The following is an 18,080-nucleotide window of genomic DNA, read 5'->3' on the forward strand; positions in this document are numbered from 1 at the left end:
CCAACTCTTTGTTTCATTGATCCTTTCTACTGTCTTTTTTGTTTCAATATCGTTTATTTCTGTTCTAATTTTTATTATTTCCCTCCTTCTACTGACTTTGGGCTTTGTTTGCTCTTCTTTTTCTAATTCTGTTTGGTGTTGTTTGAGGTTGCTTATGTGAGATTTTTCTTTTTTAGTGAGGTGAGCCTGTATTGCAATGAATTTCCCTCTTAGGACTGCTTTTGCTGCGTCCCAAATGAGTTGGTATGGCGTGTTTTCATTTTCATTTGTCTCCAGATAATATTTGATTTCTTCTTTAATTTCTTCAATAATCCATTATTTGTTCAGTAGCGTGTTGCTTAGTCTCCACATTTTTGCACCTTTCCCGGCTTTATTCTTGTAGTTGATTTCTAGTTTCACAGCATTATGATAAGAAAAGATGCTTGATATTATTTCAACTCTCTTGTATTTATTGATGCTTGCTTTGTTTCCCAAGATATGGTCTATCCTTGAGAATGTTCCATGCGCACTTGAGAAGAATGTGTAACCTGCTGTTTTTGGATGAAGGGCTCTCTATATATTTATTAAGTCCATCTGGTCTAATTTTTCATTTAATTCTATAATTTCCTTGTTGGTTTTCTGTCTGGATGATCTATCCATTGGTGTTAATGGGGTGTTGAGGTCCCCTACTATTATTGTATTGTTGTTGATGTCTCCTTATAGTTCTGTTAAGAGTTGCTTTACAAATTTTGGTGCTCTTGTGTTGGGTGCGTATATATTTATAAGTGTTATGTCATCTTGGTGGAGTGTCCCTTTTATCATTATATACTGTCCCTCTTTGTCTTTCTTTATCTGTTTTGCTTTGAAGTCTACTTTGTCTGATATTAGTATAGCGACACCTGCTTTCTTTTGTTCGTTATTAGCTTAGAGTATTGTCTTCCATCCCTTCACTCTGAATCTGTGTTTGTCTTTGGGGCTGAGGTATGTTTCCTGGAGGCAGCATTTTGTTGGGTCTTGTTCTTTGATCCATCCTGCCACTCTGTGTCTTTTGATTGGAGAGTTCAATCCATTTATATTTAGAGTGATTATTGAAATGTGGGGGCCTACCGCTGCCATTTTATATCTTGTTTTCCGGTTGTCTTGCATTTCCTTTGTTTCTCGTCCCATGGTTTTCGGATTATTAATTCAGGTATGTAAATTTCTGTATTGGGTGTCTTCTTATTTGTAATTTGTGTCTTTATTCTTGTTATCTGTTTAGTGGTTACCATATGGTTAGTATAAAACATCTCATAGATGAGATAGTCCATTTTCTGATAGCCTCTTATTTCCTTAAATTAAAACCTTCTATCCCTTTTCTCTTCCCCTTCTAGGCTGTTATTGTCAGGTTTTGGGTTTTTTTTTCCTTCTTTCTTGTGTTGTGAGTTTGTGGTTAAAATGACAGGGTTATATTTATTCTTGGTGTTTCCCTTCCTTTATCTTTAATGTTTTATTTAACTTTTGCTAACCTGTTCTGATGGAGAGCTGCTACTTTCTGTTATTGTCCTTCTACTTATCTCATTTGCTCTTGGTTTTGTAGCCCCTTTCCTTTGTTTGATTTTTCAGGTATGAGGGTTTTCCTGAGCATTTCTTGAAGAGGAGGTTTTGTGGCAATGAACTCCCTTAATTTTTGTTTATCTGTGAAAGTTTTTAGTTCTCCATCGTATTTGAAGGATATTTCACTGGGTAGAGTATTCTTGGCTGCAGGTTTTTGTCCTTCAGAGTTTTGAATATATCATTCCACTCTCTTCTAGCCTGTAAAGTTTCTGCTGAGAAATCTGCTGATAGCCTTATGGGGGTTCCTTTGTAGGTTATTTTCTTCTGCCTAGCTGCCCTTAGTATTTTCTCCTTGTCATTGACTTTTGCTAGCTTCACTACTATATGCCTTGGGGTTAGTCTTCTTGCATTGATAAAGTTTGGAGATCTATTGGCTTCTGTCACATGAAGTTCCATCTCTCTCCCCAGATTTGGGAAGTTCTCAGCCATTATTTCTTTGAACAGGCTTTCTACTCCCTTCTCCTTCTCTTCTCCCTCTGGTATACCCATAATCCTTACGTTGCATCTCCTAATTGAGTCAGATAATTCTCGGAGAGTTTCTTCATTTCTTTTTAGTCTTAGTTCTCTGTCCTCCTCTGCCTTCAGCATTTCTATATTCCTATCTTCCAAATTGCTAATTCTGTCCTCCATATTATCGGCCCTACTGTTCAGTGCTTCTAGATTTTTCTTAATCTCCTCTATTGTGTTCTTCACTTCCAGTATTTCTCTTTGGTTCTTCTTTATAGTATCAAACTCTTTTGTGACATAGCTCCTGAACTCGTTGAGTTGTCTATCTGAATTCTCTCTTAACTCACTGAGTTTTTTAATGATGGCTGTTTTGAAGTCATCATCATTTAGGTTATATATTTCATTGTCTTTGGGGTTGTTTTCTGGGTATTTGTCATTTTCCTTCTGTTCTGGAGATTTAATATATTTTTTCATATTGCTTGATGGTGTAGATTTGTGCCTCTGCATAGAGATAGAGTTTAGTTACTGCTTCCACTTGTTTCTGCTGGTGTGGTGGGGGAACAGCTGTTTATACTGTACCCACCAGGAACCCTATCAGCTGTTGCTAACTATGCCTGGCCCCCTCCTCGTAGTCACAGTGGTCCTGTGGGGTTCCTCTTCAGCTGTGGGGGCAGTCACAAGGGGGCTTCAGGCTGCTGATGCCTACTGTTGCAGACCACCTAGACGTGCTCCCTCCTTAGGGTCTGCAGCGGTGTTATGGGCTTTCCCAGCGGCCAGGGGCAGGATCACCTATATTTGCAGCTCTGTCACTGTCGACACCCACAAAATCTCACTTGTCCACTATAGGTCACAGCAGAGCTATGGGCATCTTCTGCAGTCTGTGGTTAGCTCACCTAGCTATGCTACTTTTGTCCCAGGGTCTTCCAGCCTTGTGGTTGCCGGGTGGGTGCTCTCTACTAGTGCTGTGCAGAGGCTTTCGCTGAGCCTGCTGTAAGACTGTAGAGTTTCCCCCTGGGCCATGGAACCGGGCAGCTGGAACTCCACCCAGCCCCAGTCCTCTCCCCCAGGATCTCGGGGGGCCCCTTGCCCTGTCAGGGGGACAGCCGGAGACTATGAGTTCAGTGGTGGCTGGCTGGCTGCTGCTCTGCCTGGGATTCTCCTCTTTGGGACCCTCCCAGCATTCTGAATACTGGGAGGAGCCTCTCCACTAATGGCAAGTAGAAGCTTTCCCTGCTGCCAGAACGGGACCCAGAGTTTCCCCCTGGGCTGCAGAGCCAGCCACTGGAACTCCACCCAGCCCCAGTCCTCTCCCAGGAGATCTCCGGTAGCCCTGTGCCCCGACTGGGCAACAGCCGCAGTCTGTGAGACCAGCAGCGGCAGCTGGCGGGCTGCTGCCCCATTCGGGTTTCTCTCTGGGAGCCTCCTGGCGTTCTGGATGCTGGGCGGGGCCTCTCTGCTAATGGTGAGTAGAGGCTTCGCCTGCTGCCAAAACGGGATTTTGGAGTTCCCCCCTGGGCCACGGAGCCGGCCGCTGGAACTCCACCCAGCCCCAGTCCTCTCCCAGGAGATCTCCGGTAGCCCTGTACCCCAACCGGGCGACAGCTGCAGTCTGTGGGACCGGCGGCGGCAGCTGGTGGGCTGCTGCCCCATTTGGGATTCTCTCTGGGAGCCTCCCGGTGTTGTGGATGCTGGGAAGGGCCTCTCTGCTAATGACAGGCAGAGGCTTTGCCTGCTGCCAGGACGGAAGCCTGGAGTTTCCCCCTGGGCTGTGGAGCTGGCAGCTGGAACTCCACCCAGCCCCAGTCCTCTCCCAGGAGATCTCCATGCCCCTGACAGGGCGACTACCACAGTCCGTGAGACCAGCGGCGGCAGCTGGCAGGCTGCTGCCCCGTTTGAGATTCTCTCCGGGAGCCTCCCGGCGTTGTGGATGCTGGGCGGAGCCTCTCCACTAATGGCGAGTAGAGGTTTTCCCTGTCGCCTCCGGTATGGGACTCTGGAGTTTCCCCCAGGGCTTAGGTGTAATCGGGGGGGGCTTAGGTAGGGCTGTGGTCACCTGTTTCCACCATTGCTCCTCTGGTGTGCGCACCCTCCTGCCCTTGGTGTGTGGCGATGTTCTGGGGGCCTCCGCTGGAAGAAAGCCGCTTGCAGGTACTAGGCTGTTTGGGGGTCGGGGTCGGAGAGTTTTCACTTATCTCCACCTCCTCCTGGGGGGAAGTCTGTCTGCCTTCTGATGTATAGCAGCATGGGTCTCTCAGGCGTCCTGAGATACTATATGGATATCCTTTGTTAAGCGATGAATGTCCAAATAGTTGTAGATTCGAAGGGGGAGAGACAGAGAAGACTACTCACGCCGCCATCTTGGTCAGGATTTTTCTTTTTTAATGAGAGAGGCATGACGTGTTTAAATGTTGCCTGTAAGGGTCTGGTAGAGAGGGAGAAATTGAAGATACAGGAGACAGAAGAGGCAATTGATAGGGCGGGGCCCTGAGAAAGGGCAGGGAGGGACCCAGGGAACAGTTGAGGTTTGCACTACATGTAGTAGGAGGGACCACACTGGGTCCCACTCTTGACTCACAATGAACTTAGAGTTGACATCAATGCCCCATCTTTTTTTACAGCTGGTGTGGGTATATTCCGAGCCCCTTTTCCTGTAATGGAGCATCAGCGTTTTGGATCTGAGTGCCCCTCTGGACATTTATACCTGCAAATTTCATCAGAATAGGCTCAGGTATTACTAGATAGAGCCAAGTTTCCTTTGGTCTCATTTCTGTCATCTAGTATATTAGCTACACTTCTCCTCTTTGAATCGTCGGCAAAATGTCATAAATATGTAAATTAACATTTATTCTTCTTATTTTCATCCTAATTCTGGGTGCTGGTAGGAGGAGAAGGTGGAGACTTTAAGAGTCTCTACATGTTATAGAGAAAGAATGTGGCAAGAGAAGAGAGTAGAAATTGAGACCCAGAGAGGTAAAGTGACCTTCTCAAGGACACACAGAGAAAGGCACAGCTGGAGATCCAGTCAGAATCAAGTCTGTTGCATCTTGGTTTAGGGTTCTGTCACCCCCATTCTGCTGATGCTGATAACCCCAACTGGCAACTGTGGAGTCTCATAAATGTCTCTTTGTCCTTTACTACATGTCTAGTGTGTCATCCATAGATGTAAATCTAAGAGTTGGGCAAACTCTAGAGTCATGTCAAGATTAAGACTATGATTTTCTTTTCAGCCACAATTAACACCTGACTAAAATGGCTTATGCAGCAGGGCCATTGGTCACTGCTTTACCAGAAGCCAGAGAAGCCTGCTCCTCAGAGTTTTCAGTGACTCTCCAGGGTCACTGAGCACCCAAGCTCATACTGTTTTCCTCCTCCACTGTCCTTCCTAGTGTTTCTCTTCATGGTGGAAAGACTAAGGCAGCAGCTCCCCAAATGAGGAAAGTGGGGCAGAGGCTTCTCCTCTTACATGTCTCTCTTACCTGAGGTCCCCAGCACGCTTCCCCTAAGCTCCTTTCCAGCCCCAGCCCCAGGCCAAGGCACGTGGAAGAGTCTGGTGCAGAGAGAGGAGCACTGTTGGGATCCTGATGTTTCAAATCTCTTTCCTAAGAGTGGATATTCCAAGCTAGGATTCTGTAGTAGTCAGGGTTCTCCAGACAAACAGAACCAACTGACCAACAGGGTATCTGCATCTATCTAGATAGATAGATAAAAATAGATAGATAGATAGATAGACAGGTAGACTGATTCATTATAAGGCATTGGCTCCTGTGATTATGGAGACTGAGAAGTCCCAAGACCTGCAGATGGCAAGCTGAGACCCAGGGGAGCTGATGGGATAGTTCCAGTCCAAGTCTGAGAGCCTGAGAACCAGGAGAGCAGATGGTGTGAGTTCCAGGCTGAGTCTGAGTCTGAAGGCAGGAGAAGACCAGTGTCCGAGCTCGAAGACAGTTGGTCAGAGAGAGGAAATCCTCTCACTCAGTCTCTTTGTTCTATTCAGGCCTTCAACACATTGGATGAGGCCCATCCACATTGGGGAGAGCAATCTGCTTTTCTCAGTCTATGCATGCAAATGTTAATCTCACCCAGAAACACCCTCACAGACACGCAGAGAATAATGTTTAACCAAATATCTGGGTATTCCACAGTCCAGTCAAGTTGACACATAAATCCCCCAGCAGATTCCAAACAACTCCAGGCACTCTGATCCAATCTGATCTGGTGGTGTTTGCTTTCAAGAGGAAAATGACGTTGTGGGAATCCTGGAAGCCATCTCCCTACCTTGGTCTTTCTTTGCCTCTGAGGAAAATCTCATTCCTCCTTTACTCTAGAAATGAGTATTAGTAGGAAAGTCTAGCATGATGTTTTTGAGATCAGGGCCACTGAGATCTTGTTCTCTGCTGTGCAAGCCATTTGTCTCATCTCGCCCTGGGGAGACGCTTTTTCTGTGTGTCTGTAATGTCAAGCAAAGCCTTGGAGGAGATTCGGGTACATTCAGGTGCGTTTATGCCTAGAGAGAGAGGGACAATGTGCACAGAATACAGAATGTAAAGACATTATGGCGGAATGAATAGAGGTGTGAAGGAGCGAATGAAATAGCATTAAAGAGACTTTAGAGTCTTAAAAAGCCAGTCCGGGTGCTCTAGTGATTATGATTCAGTGCTCTCACTGCCATGCCCCAGGTTCGTTTCCCAGACAGGGAACCACATCATCCATTTCTTGGTTGTCATATTGTGGTGGCTGCGTGTTGCTGTGATACTGAAAGCTATGCCACTGGTATTTTAAATACCAGCTGGGTCACCCATGGTAGACAGGTTTCAATGAAGCTTCCAGACTAGACAGACTAAGAAGGCCCTGGCCACACAGTTCTGAAAAAATTGACCACAAAAACCCTATGAATAGAAGTGGATCATTGTCTGATACAGCACTGGAAGGCGAGAGGATGGTGCAAAAAGACCAGGTAGGGTTCTGCTCTGCTGTCCACAGGGTCGCTAGGAGTCGGAATCAGCTCCATGGCCCTAATAATAGCAAAGAGTCTTAAAAATGTTATTAAATAAGTATATACAAGTTGTTAGTATTTACTCACGTGATAAGCACTGTTCTAATTGCTTAACTTGTATTAACTCTTTTAATATTTGCAACAGTTTGGTGAGCTAGGTCCTATTATCATCATCATTTTACAGATGAAGCAACTGAAGCACAGAGAAATTAAGGGATTTCCCTAAGGTCACACAGCTACGAAATAGAACAGAATTTGACCCAGGCAGTCTGTTCTAGAGTCTATGCTCTTACCCGACTTACTACTTTAACTTACTGATCCCTCCAAAAATGAAAGAAAATCAAAATCCATCCAAGCAGTGAGGAAATTAGATGCAATCTTGGAGAGGGTAAAGCCTTCAGTATTCTCAAATTTAATGAAAGAATTAGATAATGGTACCTCATGGACTCAAAGAGATTGGTCCTTTGAGAATTCCCCAATTATAGGATACAGATTTGCAAGTCCCAGCTAGCCGAGCATTTGTTTAAATCATGAAGAGTCAAGTCTTGCATCCCAGTAAAAAAATACCCAGCTCATAAACAGCTCGGCCTGCTGAGATGGTAACCCTAGTTATTTCTGGGTACAGTGAAATTGTTTTCTTAGTAATGCAATTTATTTTAACCCCTGGATCCTTCAGAGCTAAATAAAGAGATGATAAAATAAGTCAAACCCGTAATACTTTTATGTCATATTCAGGAATAATTTGTGTGTTAGTAATCTTTTGGGTAATAGATTCTAGACTTGTGATACTCAAAGAGAAATGTATGAGATGTACTAAGTTTATAAATAGTGATGGAATGGTTTTAGAGAACTTGAGATTTACTATGTTTTATCAATTTAATTGATTAGGTTTTCCTGGGTGGTTAAAGTACTCGGAGAAGTTTTGTTCATCAGGTCAGAAAAGTGAAGTACTTAAAAAAGAGAAAACAATGAATATGAATATATTACCCTTAAGAATGCAACTAGAGGGGCCGGTCCTGGGGCAGAGTGGTTAAGTTCGCGCGCTCCACTTTGGCAGTCCAGGTTTTTGCTGGTTCAGATCCTGGGTGCGGACCTAGTACTGCTAGTCAGGCCATGCTGGGGTGGCGTTCCACATGCCACAACCAGAAGGACCCATCACTAGAATATACAACTATGCACTGGGGGGCTTTGGGGAGAAGAAAAAAAGAAAAGAAGATTGGCAACAGGTGTTAGCTCAGGTGCCAATCTTAAAAAAAAATGCAACTAGAAATGTTTTAAGGAATTTAATGCACTAAGATTGTTGTGGAAAAGAAGGCTGTCTGACCACCCTTGCACAGTGGGAAGTCCTCTGAGACTTGTTGCTAGGGTCGGTGCCAGGAACTGGCTGTACAACCTGGGACTACATTCCCAGGCCCTCTGCACTTGAGTGTGCCCAGTGACTAGCTGTGGCCAGTGGAAGGGAATAGAAGCTATATATCCTCTCTAAACCGAGGAGGTTAGGTATCTGCCGTGCCTTTCCCATGAGCTTCTTTCTATTGAGTGATGACATTAAAGGTCACGTGTTGAGGATGAAGGGTTTACAAGATGGAAAGAGCCTGAGTCCCTTAATCATCCTTTGGAGGAGAGTCACTCAAGAGAACAACCTAACCAGGAACATCTACTGTGGTCTTCATTTTATTTTTAATGCTATTTTTTTCTATTGGCACCTGTGCTAACATCTGTTGCCAATCTTTTTTTCCCTTCTTCTTCCCCCCAAAGCCCCCCAGTACGTAGCTGTATGTTCTAGTTGTGGGTCCTCTGGATGTGGCATGTGGGACACTGCCTCAGCATGCCTGACGAGCAGTGCCATGTCGGCGTCCAGGATCCAAACCAGGAAAACCCTGGGCTGCCGAAGCAGAGTCTGCGGACTCAACCACTTGGCCCCTGGGCTGGCCCCTACTGTGGTCTTTACATGAGCAAGCAATAAACGTTTACTGTGTTAAGCCGCTAAGATTTGGGGGGTGTTTCTCAATAGCTATTACCAATTGTTGACTGATCCAGTTGTGAATGAGGCTGTGTGCTAGTTATTCTCTGTTCCTCCAGACCTATCCTCCACCCTTCTCTGCCTTGTCCTGTACTCCGGGAAGACATCTGTAGTCTGTAGGACTCATGCTCCCTTGTCCTCCTGCTTCCAGTTGAATTCAGTCAATGGGAACAACGAGCAGGAAATTAGAGAGTGGAGGAAGAAAGAGATCAGAGTACAGTAGTCCCTTCTTATCCGAGATTTTGCTTTCCATGATTTTAGTTACCCATCGTCAACTGCAGTCTGAAAATATTAAATGGAAAATTCCAGAAATAAGCAATTCAAAAGTTTTAAATTGCACGCCATTCTGAGTAGTGTGATGAAATCTGGCACCTTCTGCTACATCCCATCCAGGACATGAATCATCCCTTTGTCCAGCATATCCACACTATACACTACCCACCTGTTGGTCACTCTGTAGCCACCTTAGTTATCAGATTGACTGTCGCAATATCGCAGTGCTCGTGTTCAAGTAACCCTTATTTTACTTAATAATGATGCCAAAGTGCAAGAGTAGTGATGCTGGCAATTCAGATAAGCCAAAGACATGTTATTGTTGTTAATCTCTTCCTGTGCCTACTTTGTAAATTAAACTTCATCATAGGTATGTAGGTATAGGAAAAAACATAGTATATACAGGGGTTGGCACTATCCGTGGTTTTAGGCATCCACTGGGGGGCTTGGGATGCATTCCCCTGTGGATAAGGAGAGACTACTGTATTTACTCCCCAGCTCCCTCCCTGTGGTTGGGCAGTGGCTGTGGCTCCTCCATCTAAGGCCACAGCTCTTGATGGTTTCAGATATCCCTCTTCCCACCCCTTGCCCTTCAGCCTAAGGTGGTAACATCTTCTGGCCATTGCTAGTTGCCGAGGGCTTCACCATCCCATTTTGGTTTCCTTAATCCTACCCACATCTCTGTAAATAGTTCCTTATTCAGGCTCCCTTCAGTTAAGCCCTTTTGAGTGAGCCATATGTTTCCGCCTGTGAGGTTGACATTGACCGATGCACATAATTGTTTGAGGAAGTTTAAATATTAATCAAAGTTTCCCGTGAAACTTAGAATTAAAATTCACTGGATTTATTAATAGAAATATGTCTTAGTTGGCTTTTGCCACAATAGTATATAGCAAACCATCCCAACAGTGCATACAACAAGGATTTATTCTCAAGATCTTGGGTACAGAATCAACTATGGTTCAGTGGATCTAGTCCGGGCTCAGCCGAATGACTCTGCTATAGACTGCTGGTCAGCTGGCCTTGGTTCCAGGCCATGGGTTGGGTGTGAATCTGATTCCTGGGTTTCCTTCTGGAGCCAAGGTCGCAGAGGCAACAGGCAGGAGCAGAGCCAGGCTCTGGAGTTTATCTTTTAAGCAGTGCACCATACTGCCTCTTGAAGCTATCTAGACGACTTAGAAGACAATTGAGAAGAAGTCTTCATCCTCTCGAGTCTGTGTTCCTTTTGCCTTGGTCCATGTAAATGATGTACTTCGTGACCACCAGGGTCAGGCTGAAGCCAGCAGGGCAGCACCCTCAACTTCCATCCTTGCTTCGCTCTTCCAGACTTGGCCCTGGTCCTTCCCGACTTTCTCTCTGTCTCCTCTGCATCTCTCCCATACTCATTAACCTGGACCCCCCTACACTCAGGCAGCACAGGAGGTGTAGGGAGTTCGATCCAGCAGACCTGGCTCCAATCCCTCGGTGTCCTCTCACAAGTCTCTGAGTTTCACTTTCTTCATGTGAAAATGAGGCAAATGCAACACGGAGGGCCTGAGAGTGTTCTGAGTGTCAAACGGTATAATAAAATTCATCCATTCCTTTCTCCAGCAGATATTTCTTGAATATCATCTATGAGCCAGCCTCTATGCTAAGGATACAATGGAGAGCAAAACAGAAGTGGTACTGTTTTCCAGGGAACGTGGAAAACAGGCAACAAACAAACACACACCCACGTTAATATACAACTACAGACTCTGACCGAGACTGTGACTACACAGTACCGGGTGCTATAGGATACCAAAAGAAGAGTCTGCTCTGGTCTGGAAAAGGCCCCTTTGAGGAAGCGACTTTTAGCCAGAGACTGAAAGTAAAAGCCAGACAAAAGAAGCACGGGACATGGAGAAGTCTTTCGGGGGAGAGTGGCTAGCACGGGAGAGTTGGAACACATTTCAGGGCTCACTGAGCTCCTAGCACCATCTTCAGGACTTCCCCCCTTAAGGGCTAACCCTGCACATCCATCTCTTACTTCTCATTCTTGAGCAAATTACATCACTTCCCTTTTCCTTGAGGTTATGGCAAGCCAGGTGTTGGAGGAGGCAATCAAGAGGACGAGACTGCCAGTTGACCCACAAGCTGGATCCGGGCAATCAGAGGCTCCTCACCAGCCCCTCTGTCTTTGGAATATATACTCTTTCTATCGTTCCCACAGTGGGAGCTGCTCCAAGGATGTAGCCTTCAGAGAGTAAAGTGTTGAGACCCTCTGGATGGTACATGAGATTGAACCCTGTTAAGGCTTATATATAACCTTTAAGACCCTGGCGGGTGGATGGGGAGATCTGCTTGTCTCACAGCCTCCCGAGACAAGCCTCGTAAATAAGTTCCCTTGCTTATTAACTTGACACCTACTCAACTGTATTGGGCTGCCTCTTTCTTCAGTCTCTCCTTGCCCTCCGTGTTTGGGGGCCAGTTTACAAACCAACACTAGGGTGTTTTGTCCCTACTCCTTTGGGTCTCCGAACAGCTAGTCCCCCGTCTTCTTTTATCTTTCAACATACATTTATTGAGCATCGGCAAGGACTGGATTTGGGGAAGAGGAAGGGTTAGTGAGGAAACAATCCAACCAGTCAAGGCAATCATTCATTCAGTCAGTCAATGAATAGTGCCAACTCTGAGCAGGCCCGTGTGAACTTCTGGGAGTGGAAACATGAATAGGTCATGGTCTCATTCCCCTGGAGCGAAGAAGTGGCTATTAGGCACCAGCACTTTGTAGAGTGTCAGAAATCATTTGACTTCCTTCTTCCTTGAGCTCCCCTCCTCTTGGCCAAAAGCACTGTTTTCATTGGACCAGGATGCAAAGCCGGATTAATCAGTCTCCCAAGAACCTCATTCAGAAAGTTCAGGTGTGGCACCAGGATCCACTGGATGCATCTGAGTTCCTTGTGGGCCACTCAAAGCTTCTCTCACAAGGGACATGTAGACAAGAACTCGATTGTCAAAGACAAAGAGTTTGGCCTTTGGACCAGCGACACCAGTGCCAGAGATGGGTGTATGGGGCACTGGGAGCCGCTGAAATGGCCAAGCTCAGAGGAAATTCAGGTTACTCAAGAACTTGCTGGGGGCCGGCCCCATGGTCGAGTGGTTAAGTTCGTGTGCTCCGCTTCGGCGGCCCAGGGTTCGCATCCTGGGCGCAGACATGGCACCGCTCATTAGGCCATGTTGAGGCGGCATCCCACATGCCACAACTAGAGGGATCCACAACTAAAATATATATATACAACTATGTACTGGGGGGATTTGGGGAGAAAAAAGCAGGGGAAAAAAAGAAGATTGACAACAGTTGTTAGCTCAGGTGCCAATCTTTGAAGAAAAAAAAAAAAAAGAACTTGCTGATTTGTCAAACTGACAGCCAGAAATGGGTCCACAGCCAGGAAGAAGTGGAGGTCTTGTCCTGGTGTAAAACAGTAACCAGCCACAGTGGAAAAGCCTGAGGTCACCTACTGGGAGAGGACACCCTCAGGCTGACCCCAGATGGTGCCTGGAGAGAGATGTCACAGGCCTGGCCACCCATCAGGGTTCCAGGTAGTGCTGAGGGGCCATTTCTTCCCTACCCCTCAGGGCAGCAGCCAACACTCTGCTTGGTTCTGGGTCTAGACCCCCAGGAACCACAGCCTGGCTCTGCTGTAGGGAGCCGGCATTGGAGCTCCCAGCTGATCAAGTTCAAAAACTCGATCCTCACTTAGCTAACTTTCCCTTCCTGCCCATGACCCTCAGAGCAGGCAGACACACTCAAAATCACAGAAAATTCACCCTGAACTGAAATCACAGGTCATAACACTTCTGTGTGGCAGAAGCTATGGTTGAATTAAACGCGTTCCCCACTTCCAAGGCACAAGCAGAGCTTTCCCATTTCGACAGAGCTGGCAAGGCACGGGGTACAGGGGAGCCATCACTGGCCTTAGAGACAGAGCACCTGGGTCCAAGTCCTGGCTGTGTCGCTGGCCACAAACGTTTGAACACGTCATGAAATCTCCTAGGCTGGGTCTTCACAACTTCAAAGAGGTTCATGACTTTGTGAGGAGGGTTGTATTAAGGAGGATAATGGATGTGAAAGCCTTTTGTAAACAATGAGTCACATGGTAAGCACAGCCCTTTGCTGATTAGTCTGGTCCAGGAAAGGATAACGTCCCTTTTGCAGCTGTTCCTAGAAAATACTTACCTGCAACTGCTACTTCAGATCGCCCCTCCACCTGGCTTTCCTTTTTCCACTGGCTACTGAGAAGCTCCAGGAGGAATTTGGGACTCCCCTGCACAAGATTGTAGCCTCTCTGACATTTCTTTCTACCCTCTTTACCGACAGACTTGGTTTGATAGATTGTCATTTTTCTCTTTTATTTACACGACCTTGTTTTTTATGTCTCTCTGCCTTAAAGCCTTTTGGGGACACAGCAGGATATAATTAACTGCATACTGTATACAATAGAAACACTGGGCATTTTGCAAGCATTTTCATGCCACCGTTTTGTCCACTTCAAAAAAAATCATGTTCGCGACCTAAGTTGGGTCACAGTCAAATACAATACAATCACGCTCGAGCTGAGCCACGGGGAGCCAGTGCCCAGCGCCTCTCGCCGCTTATGCAAACGGTCCTGCAAATGCTCATTCCATCGGAGGTTCACCAGACTCTTCCAGGCACAGAGGCATTAAGTGGCCGCACAGCTCTGTGAGAGGGATGCAACCTCTTCAGCTTTCCTCCCTGCCTCTTTTGCCAGAAGAGTTCGGGTGGAGCGAAGTAGAGGGTGGCGGCGGGGCAGAGGCCGAACGCGGCGAACCCAAGTGTGAGCTGCTGGCAAAGCCGTGAGGCTCGTGGACGCACGGACACAGCTTCGCCTGGAAGGAGACGAGGGGCTGCGTTGGGAGGGAGACTAGAGGTGGGCGTGGGCATTTCGTTGTTCTTTAAGGTGGAGAGAGAAGTCCAATTACCCACCGAGCGGAAGGAGAAGAGGTCCCAGACAGAGGCTGGACGAGAAGCGCATGGGAGCCGGATTTCAGGCCTCGGGCCGGGCGCGCTCCGAGTTACAAGCGCGGTGCGAGGACCGGCTCCGGCAGCCTGGTGACAACGACCTGGGCAGGGAAGAAGAGAAGCGCGCTCCCAGGCGGTGCGGGGCTCGAGACCGTGCTCCTGTGCAGCCTCTCTCAGTCCCTGGCCATTCGGAAGTTTGGCTGAAACGCTGTATCCACGCGGTCCTCTGCAGAGAGGCCCCCCTCCTGTCACCTCGGACCACAGACACTCTGGAGTCTGGCCGGCTTGGGGGCTCCGCGTCAGAGGGACAGAAAATGCTCGCTTTGCTCCGGGCTTCAGAGTCAGCCAGACGCGCTTGGAATCCCAGCTCCTCCACCTACTTCCCAATCACCCCACTTTGCCTCAGTTTCCCCATCCTAAAAGTGGGGCTAATAACTGCACTTAGGGCTGTTGTGACGAATAAATGGCCATTATTGTCATCTTCTCGAGCTCTCCAGGACGTGGACTAGTTGGGGGTCTTGTTCGCCGTGAGATTCGGTCATTCGCAAACAACGACAAGGATGCTTGGATGGGGGGACTGGCCGGTGGCCGACTTGTTAAGTTCGCATGTTCTGCGTTAGCGGCCCAGGGTTTCTCCGGTTCTGATCCTGGGCTCTGACATGGCACCGCTCGTCAGGCCGTGCTGAGGCGGCATCCCACATGCCACAGCTAGAAGGACCCATAACTAAAAATATACAACTATGTACCGGGGGGCTTTGGGGAGAAAAAGGGGAAAAATAAAATTATTTTTTTTAAAAAAGATTCTGGGATGGGTAAGGCGCCAAGCTGGGCGCGGTGAAAGACCAAGGAGGTGGGCGGGGATTGGCGGTGACGTGGGCGGGGACCGACCCAAGCTTTGGCGACCTTCACCACCTGCTTTGCTCGCAGAGAACCTGCTGGTGTTGGTGCCTGGGCTGGCAGTCGGCGGGGGTGGCTGCCCGGCTCGACCAGCTCCGTCTGTGCGAGGCGGCGCGATTAAGGATGACTTCGTGCCGGTGAGTGTCCCTGGAGCAGAGAAGTGGGAAGTCAAACTTGGCCAGCCCGGCGCGCCGTCGGAGAGCGCCCAGGAGCCGGGGCGGGGTCGCGGACGTTAGGGCCCAGGGAGGGGGCAAGTGGTCTCTAAATTAAGTTCAACCCATCTGCCACATAGGTGGGGGCAGCGGGAAAGGGACGGCGCACGGTGACGCTGTTGGGAGCCTCTGCTCGTTTCTGAACGCTGCGCCCCCGGGGAACACTGGATTTCCAGTTGGAAAATTCGACGTGGAGGATGCCTCTCGTGGCCAGGAATGTGTAGTGTGGTGGCCTCGAGCGTGGGATGAGGTCTTTGGAGTGCGGGGTTCGGGGCGCGAGGCTTGGAAGCCGAAGGTTCTGACCTGGGCTGGGGCCTCTTTCCTGCGCCCAGGACCGAGCGCCTTGGGGATGCGGGTCCCCCGCGCGGGGGCCGCCGGCTTCGGGCAGCTGGGGGAGGTGAGGCTGCGTCCTTTCCGCAGCTTCAGGAAACGTCCGAAAAAGATCAGGGATTTTGGAAAGTCGGTTTTCGGATCCAGACGCACGACCTCAAGGCAGAGTGAGCGTGGGTTATGTTGTCCTGGACACCGAAGAGCCTCTAAGGGGTAGCGTAATAATTAACAGGGGGAAAGTAGACTTGGAGGTCTAATTTAATTTTTGTAAACTACGTGGAAGGATCAGAAATACGTTTTGTGCCTTTTTATCGCCAAAGTTTGTTTTCTTTGTATCTTTCAAAACTAGAACAATCATTAGAAACATTGACAAGGAAGTCACCTCGTGAAAATGCAAGGTGACGTTCGTGAGATGATATTTCGTAAGCGTTAAAATGAAGCGTGCGTTGTACAGAGGATGTGGCGTAGCTAGGGGAAGCAGGGCAGCCCTGGCGTCCACCTTGGTCTGGCTGAGGCTTTCATTCCAGCAGGTTCCAGCTCCAACATCCTCCCCAACCCCCACCCCGCATTCCTTAATGAGTAACAAGGGGTGGCACCAGGCTTGAAACTGGTGCCAAAGAATTTAAAGTCGGCAAGTCCTCGGCAAACTTGACTTTTCCTTCGCGTATGGACACCTGAAGTCATGCAGAAAAGGTCTGAGTTTTCATGGATGTCATTTACCATCTTTACATCTCTGAGATCTTAAGGCTGCTGGCCTGTGTGACTTTGGGGGAACTAAGGTTTCTTCCTTCTTTTTTTTTTTTTAAAGATTTTATTTTTTTCCTTTTTCTCCCCAAAGCCCCCCGGTACATAGTTGTATATTCTTCGTTGTGGGTCCTTCTAGTTGTGGCATGTGGGACGCTGCCTCAGCGTGGTTTGATGAGCAGTGCCATGTCCGCGCCCAGGATTCAAACCAACGAAACACTGGGCAGCCTGCAGTGGAGCACGCGAACTTAACCACTCGGCCACCGGGCCAGACCCGTCTTCCTTCTTCTTTTAAACTTTTCTTTGCCTTTTCAGTTTCCTTTCTTACTAAAAAATGTTTGATTTCGAAATGGGTATTTCTGATTTTGTCCCTTTGAGATAAGATGGTTCACCCCAAGGCACCCTATCAATCCAGGAAATGATCGTTATAGTGCCATGCAATAAACTCAGTAAATGCTAGTTGGTAATTTCATTTCATTTCATACACTATGGAGTACTTGTGTATTACGTATAGGTCCTGTTCTCGATTGTACCGGTAATGCTCTGAGCAGTGCTCTCTAAAGAATGTACTCTAATTATGTCCACTCTACAGTTGTGAAAATCGAGGAAGGAAGTTGCCCAAGGAATACACTGGAAGGAGCAGATTGGAATTCAGCTCCATTTGAGGCTAAAGCCAATGCTTTTTGATTGTGTGGGATGTTTTCTTTCTAACATTTCCTGCTGTGTGCTAGGCATCGTACCAGGTGCTAGTATTACAACTGTCCTGACCTCTTGAAGAAGTGGTGACAGCCTATTTGACATCATCAGCTGATCATTTTTAACACTCCTCTTCTCCCTAGGACAGAATTATTTTCAGTAATAATCATGCAATACTCAGAAATAGTTATTATTTTATTGCTTCTTTCATTCTAAGACAAATAAAAATAAACTAAAATTTTAAAAGATAATCAAATTGGGTAAAGTAGTTTACGTATAGGTTAAAATTCACACTTAAGTTAAACTAAAATTTAATTTAATTAATTGAAATTCCAAACAAAATATTACACTTGGCAGTTTGCTATTTTGCTAAAAAATAGCTGTTTTGCTATTTAAAAATTCAAACACTAATGAAAAAACTCAGTGGTTGTACCTAATGACAATTGAAGTAACTGAAGCTTGGTTTCCCCGTCTTTAAAATCTCTGTGCTGTTAGTGCATCTCTCACATCAACTGCTTAGGTGGAGGACTGGGTAACACCACGCTGGTTAGAGACACGAATGGCTCCCTAAGCCAGCTTGAACAATTCTGAATGTTATAAACTTACTCTGTTTGCAAGCTGACTCTTGAAAGGAACCTATTTAGCTGAGCCACGTGAGTTCTTCAGATTAACTTCCGTGTAGAATATAATTTCTATTAAAGAATAAGTAATAAAACGTGCTAATCTGAAGATCATATATATTATTAAAACTTACCTGTAACTGCAGCCACTGCTTAGAACTGAGACCAGCATTTCTGAGTCTTTCTGATCTCAGGAGCCTTTACACTCTTAGAAATTATTGAGCTCCCAAAGAGCTTTTGTTTATGTGGGTTGCATCTATTCCTATGACCA

The 18,080-nt window shown here is 47.0% G+C and overlaps 1 protein-coding gene across 4 annotated transcripts in view; it reads left to right on the forward strand.

Moving 5' to 3' along the window:
• The first annotated feature begins 3,203 nt into the window (after nucleotides 1–3,203).
• B4GALNT2 (beta-1,4-N-acetyl-galactosaminyltransferase 2 (SID blood group)) overlaps nucleotides 3,204–18,080 on the forward strand; it is a 66,418-nt gene continuing 51,541 nt past the window's right edge. For 2 of the 4 annotated variants that reach the window (XM_070560611.1, XM_008520372.2), the window contains exon 1: nucleotides 15,186–15,344. In XM_070560611.1, the coding sequence (XP_070416712.1) occupies nucleotides 15,331–15,344 (14 nt within the window). In that variant the 5' untranslated portion in view covers nucleotides 15,186–15,330. Of the gene's footprint in view, nucleotides 3,482–15,179; nucleotides 15,345–18,080 lie in introns of those variants that run through there. The other 2 variants (XM_070560612.1, XM_070560613.1) reach the window with 2 other exon arrangements.

This window comes from Equus przewalskii, chromosome 10, assembly GCF_037783145.1.
Source record: "Equus przewalskii isolate Varuska chromosome 10, EquPr2, whole genome shotgun sequence".
Taxonomy (NCBI): Eukaryota; Metazoa; Chordata; class Mammalia; order Perissodactyla; family Equidae; genus Equus; species Equus przewalskii.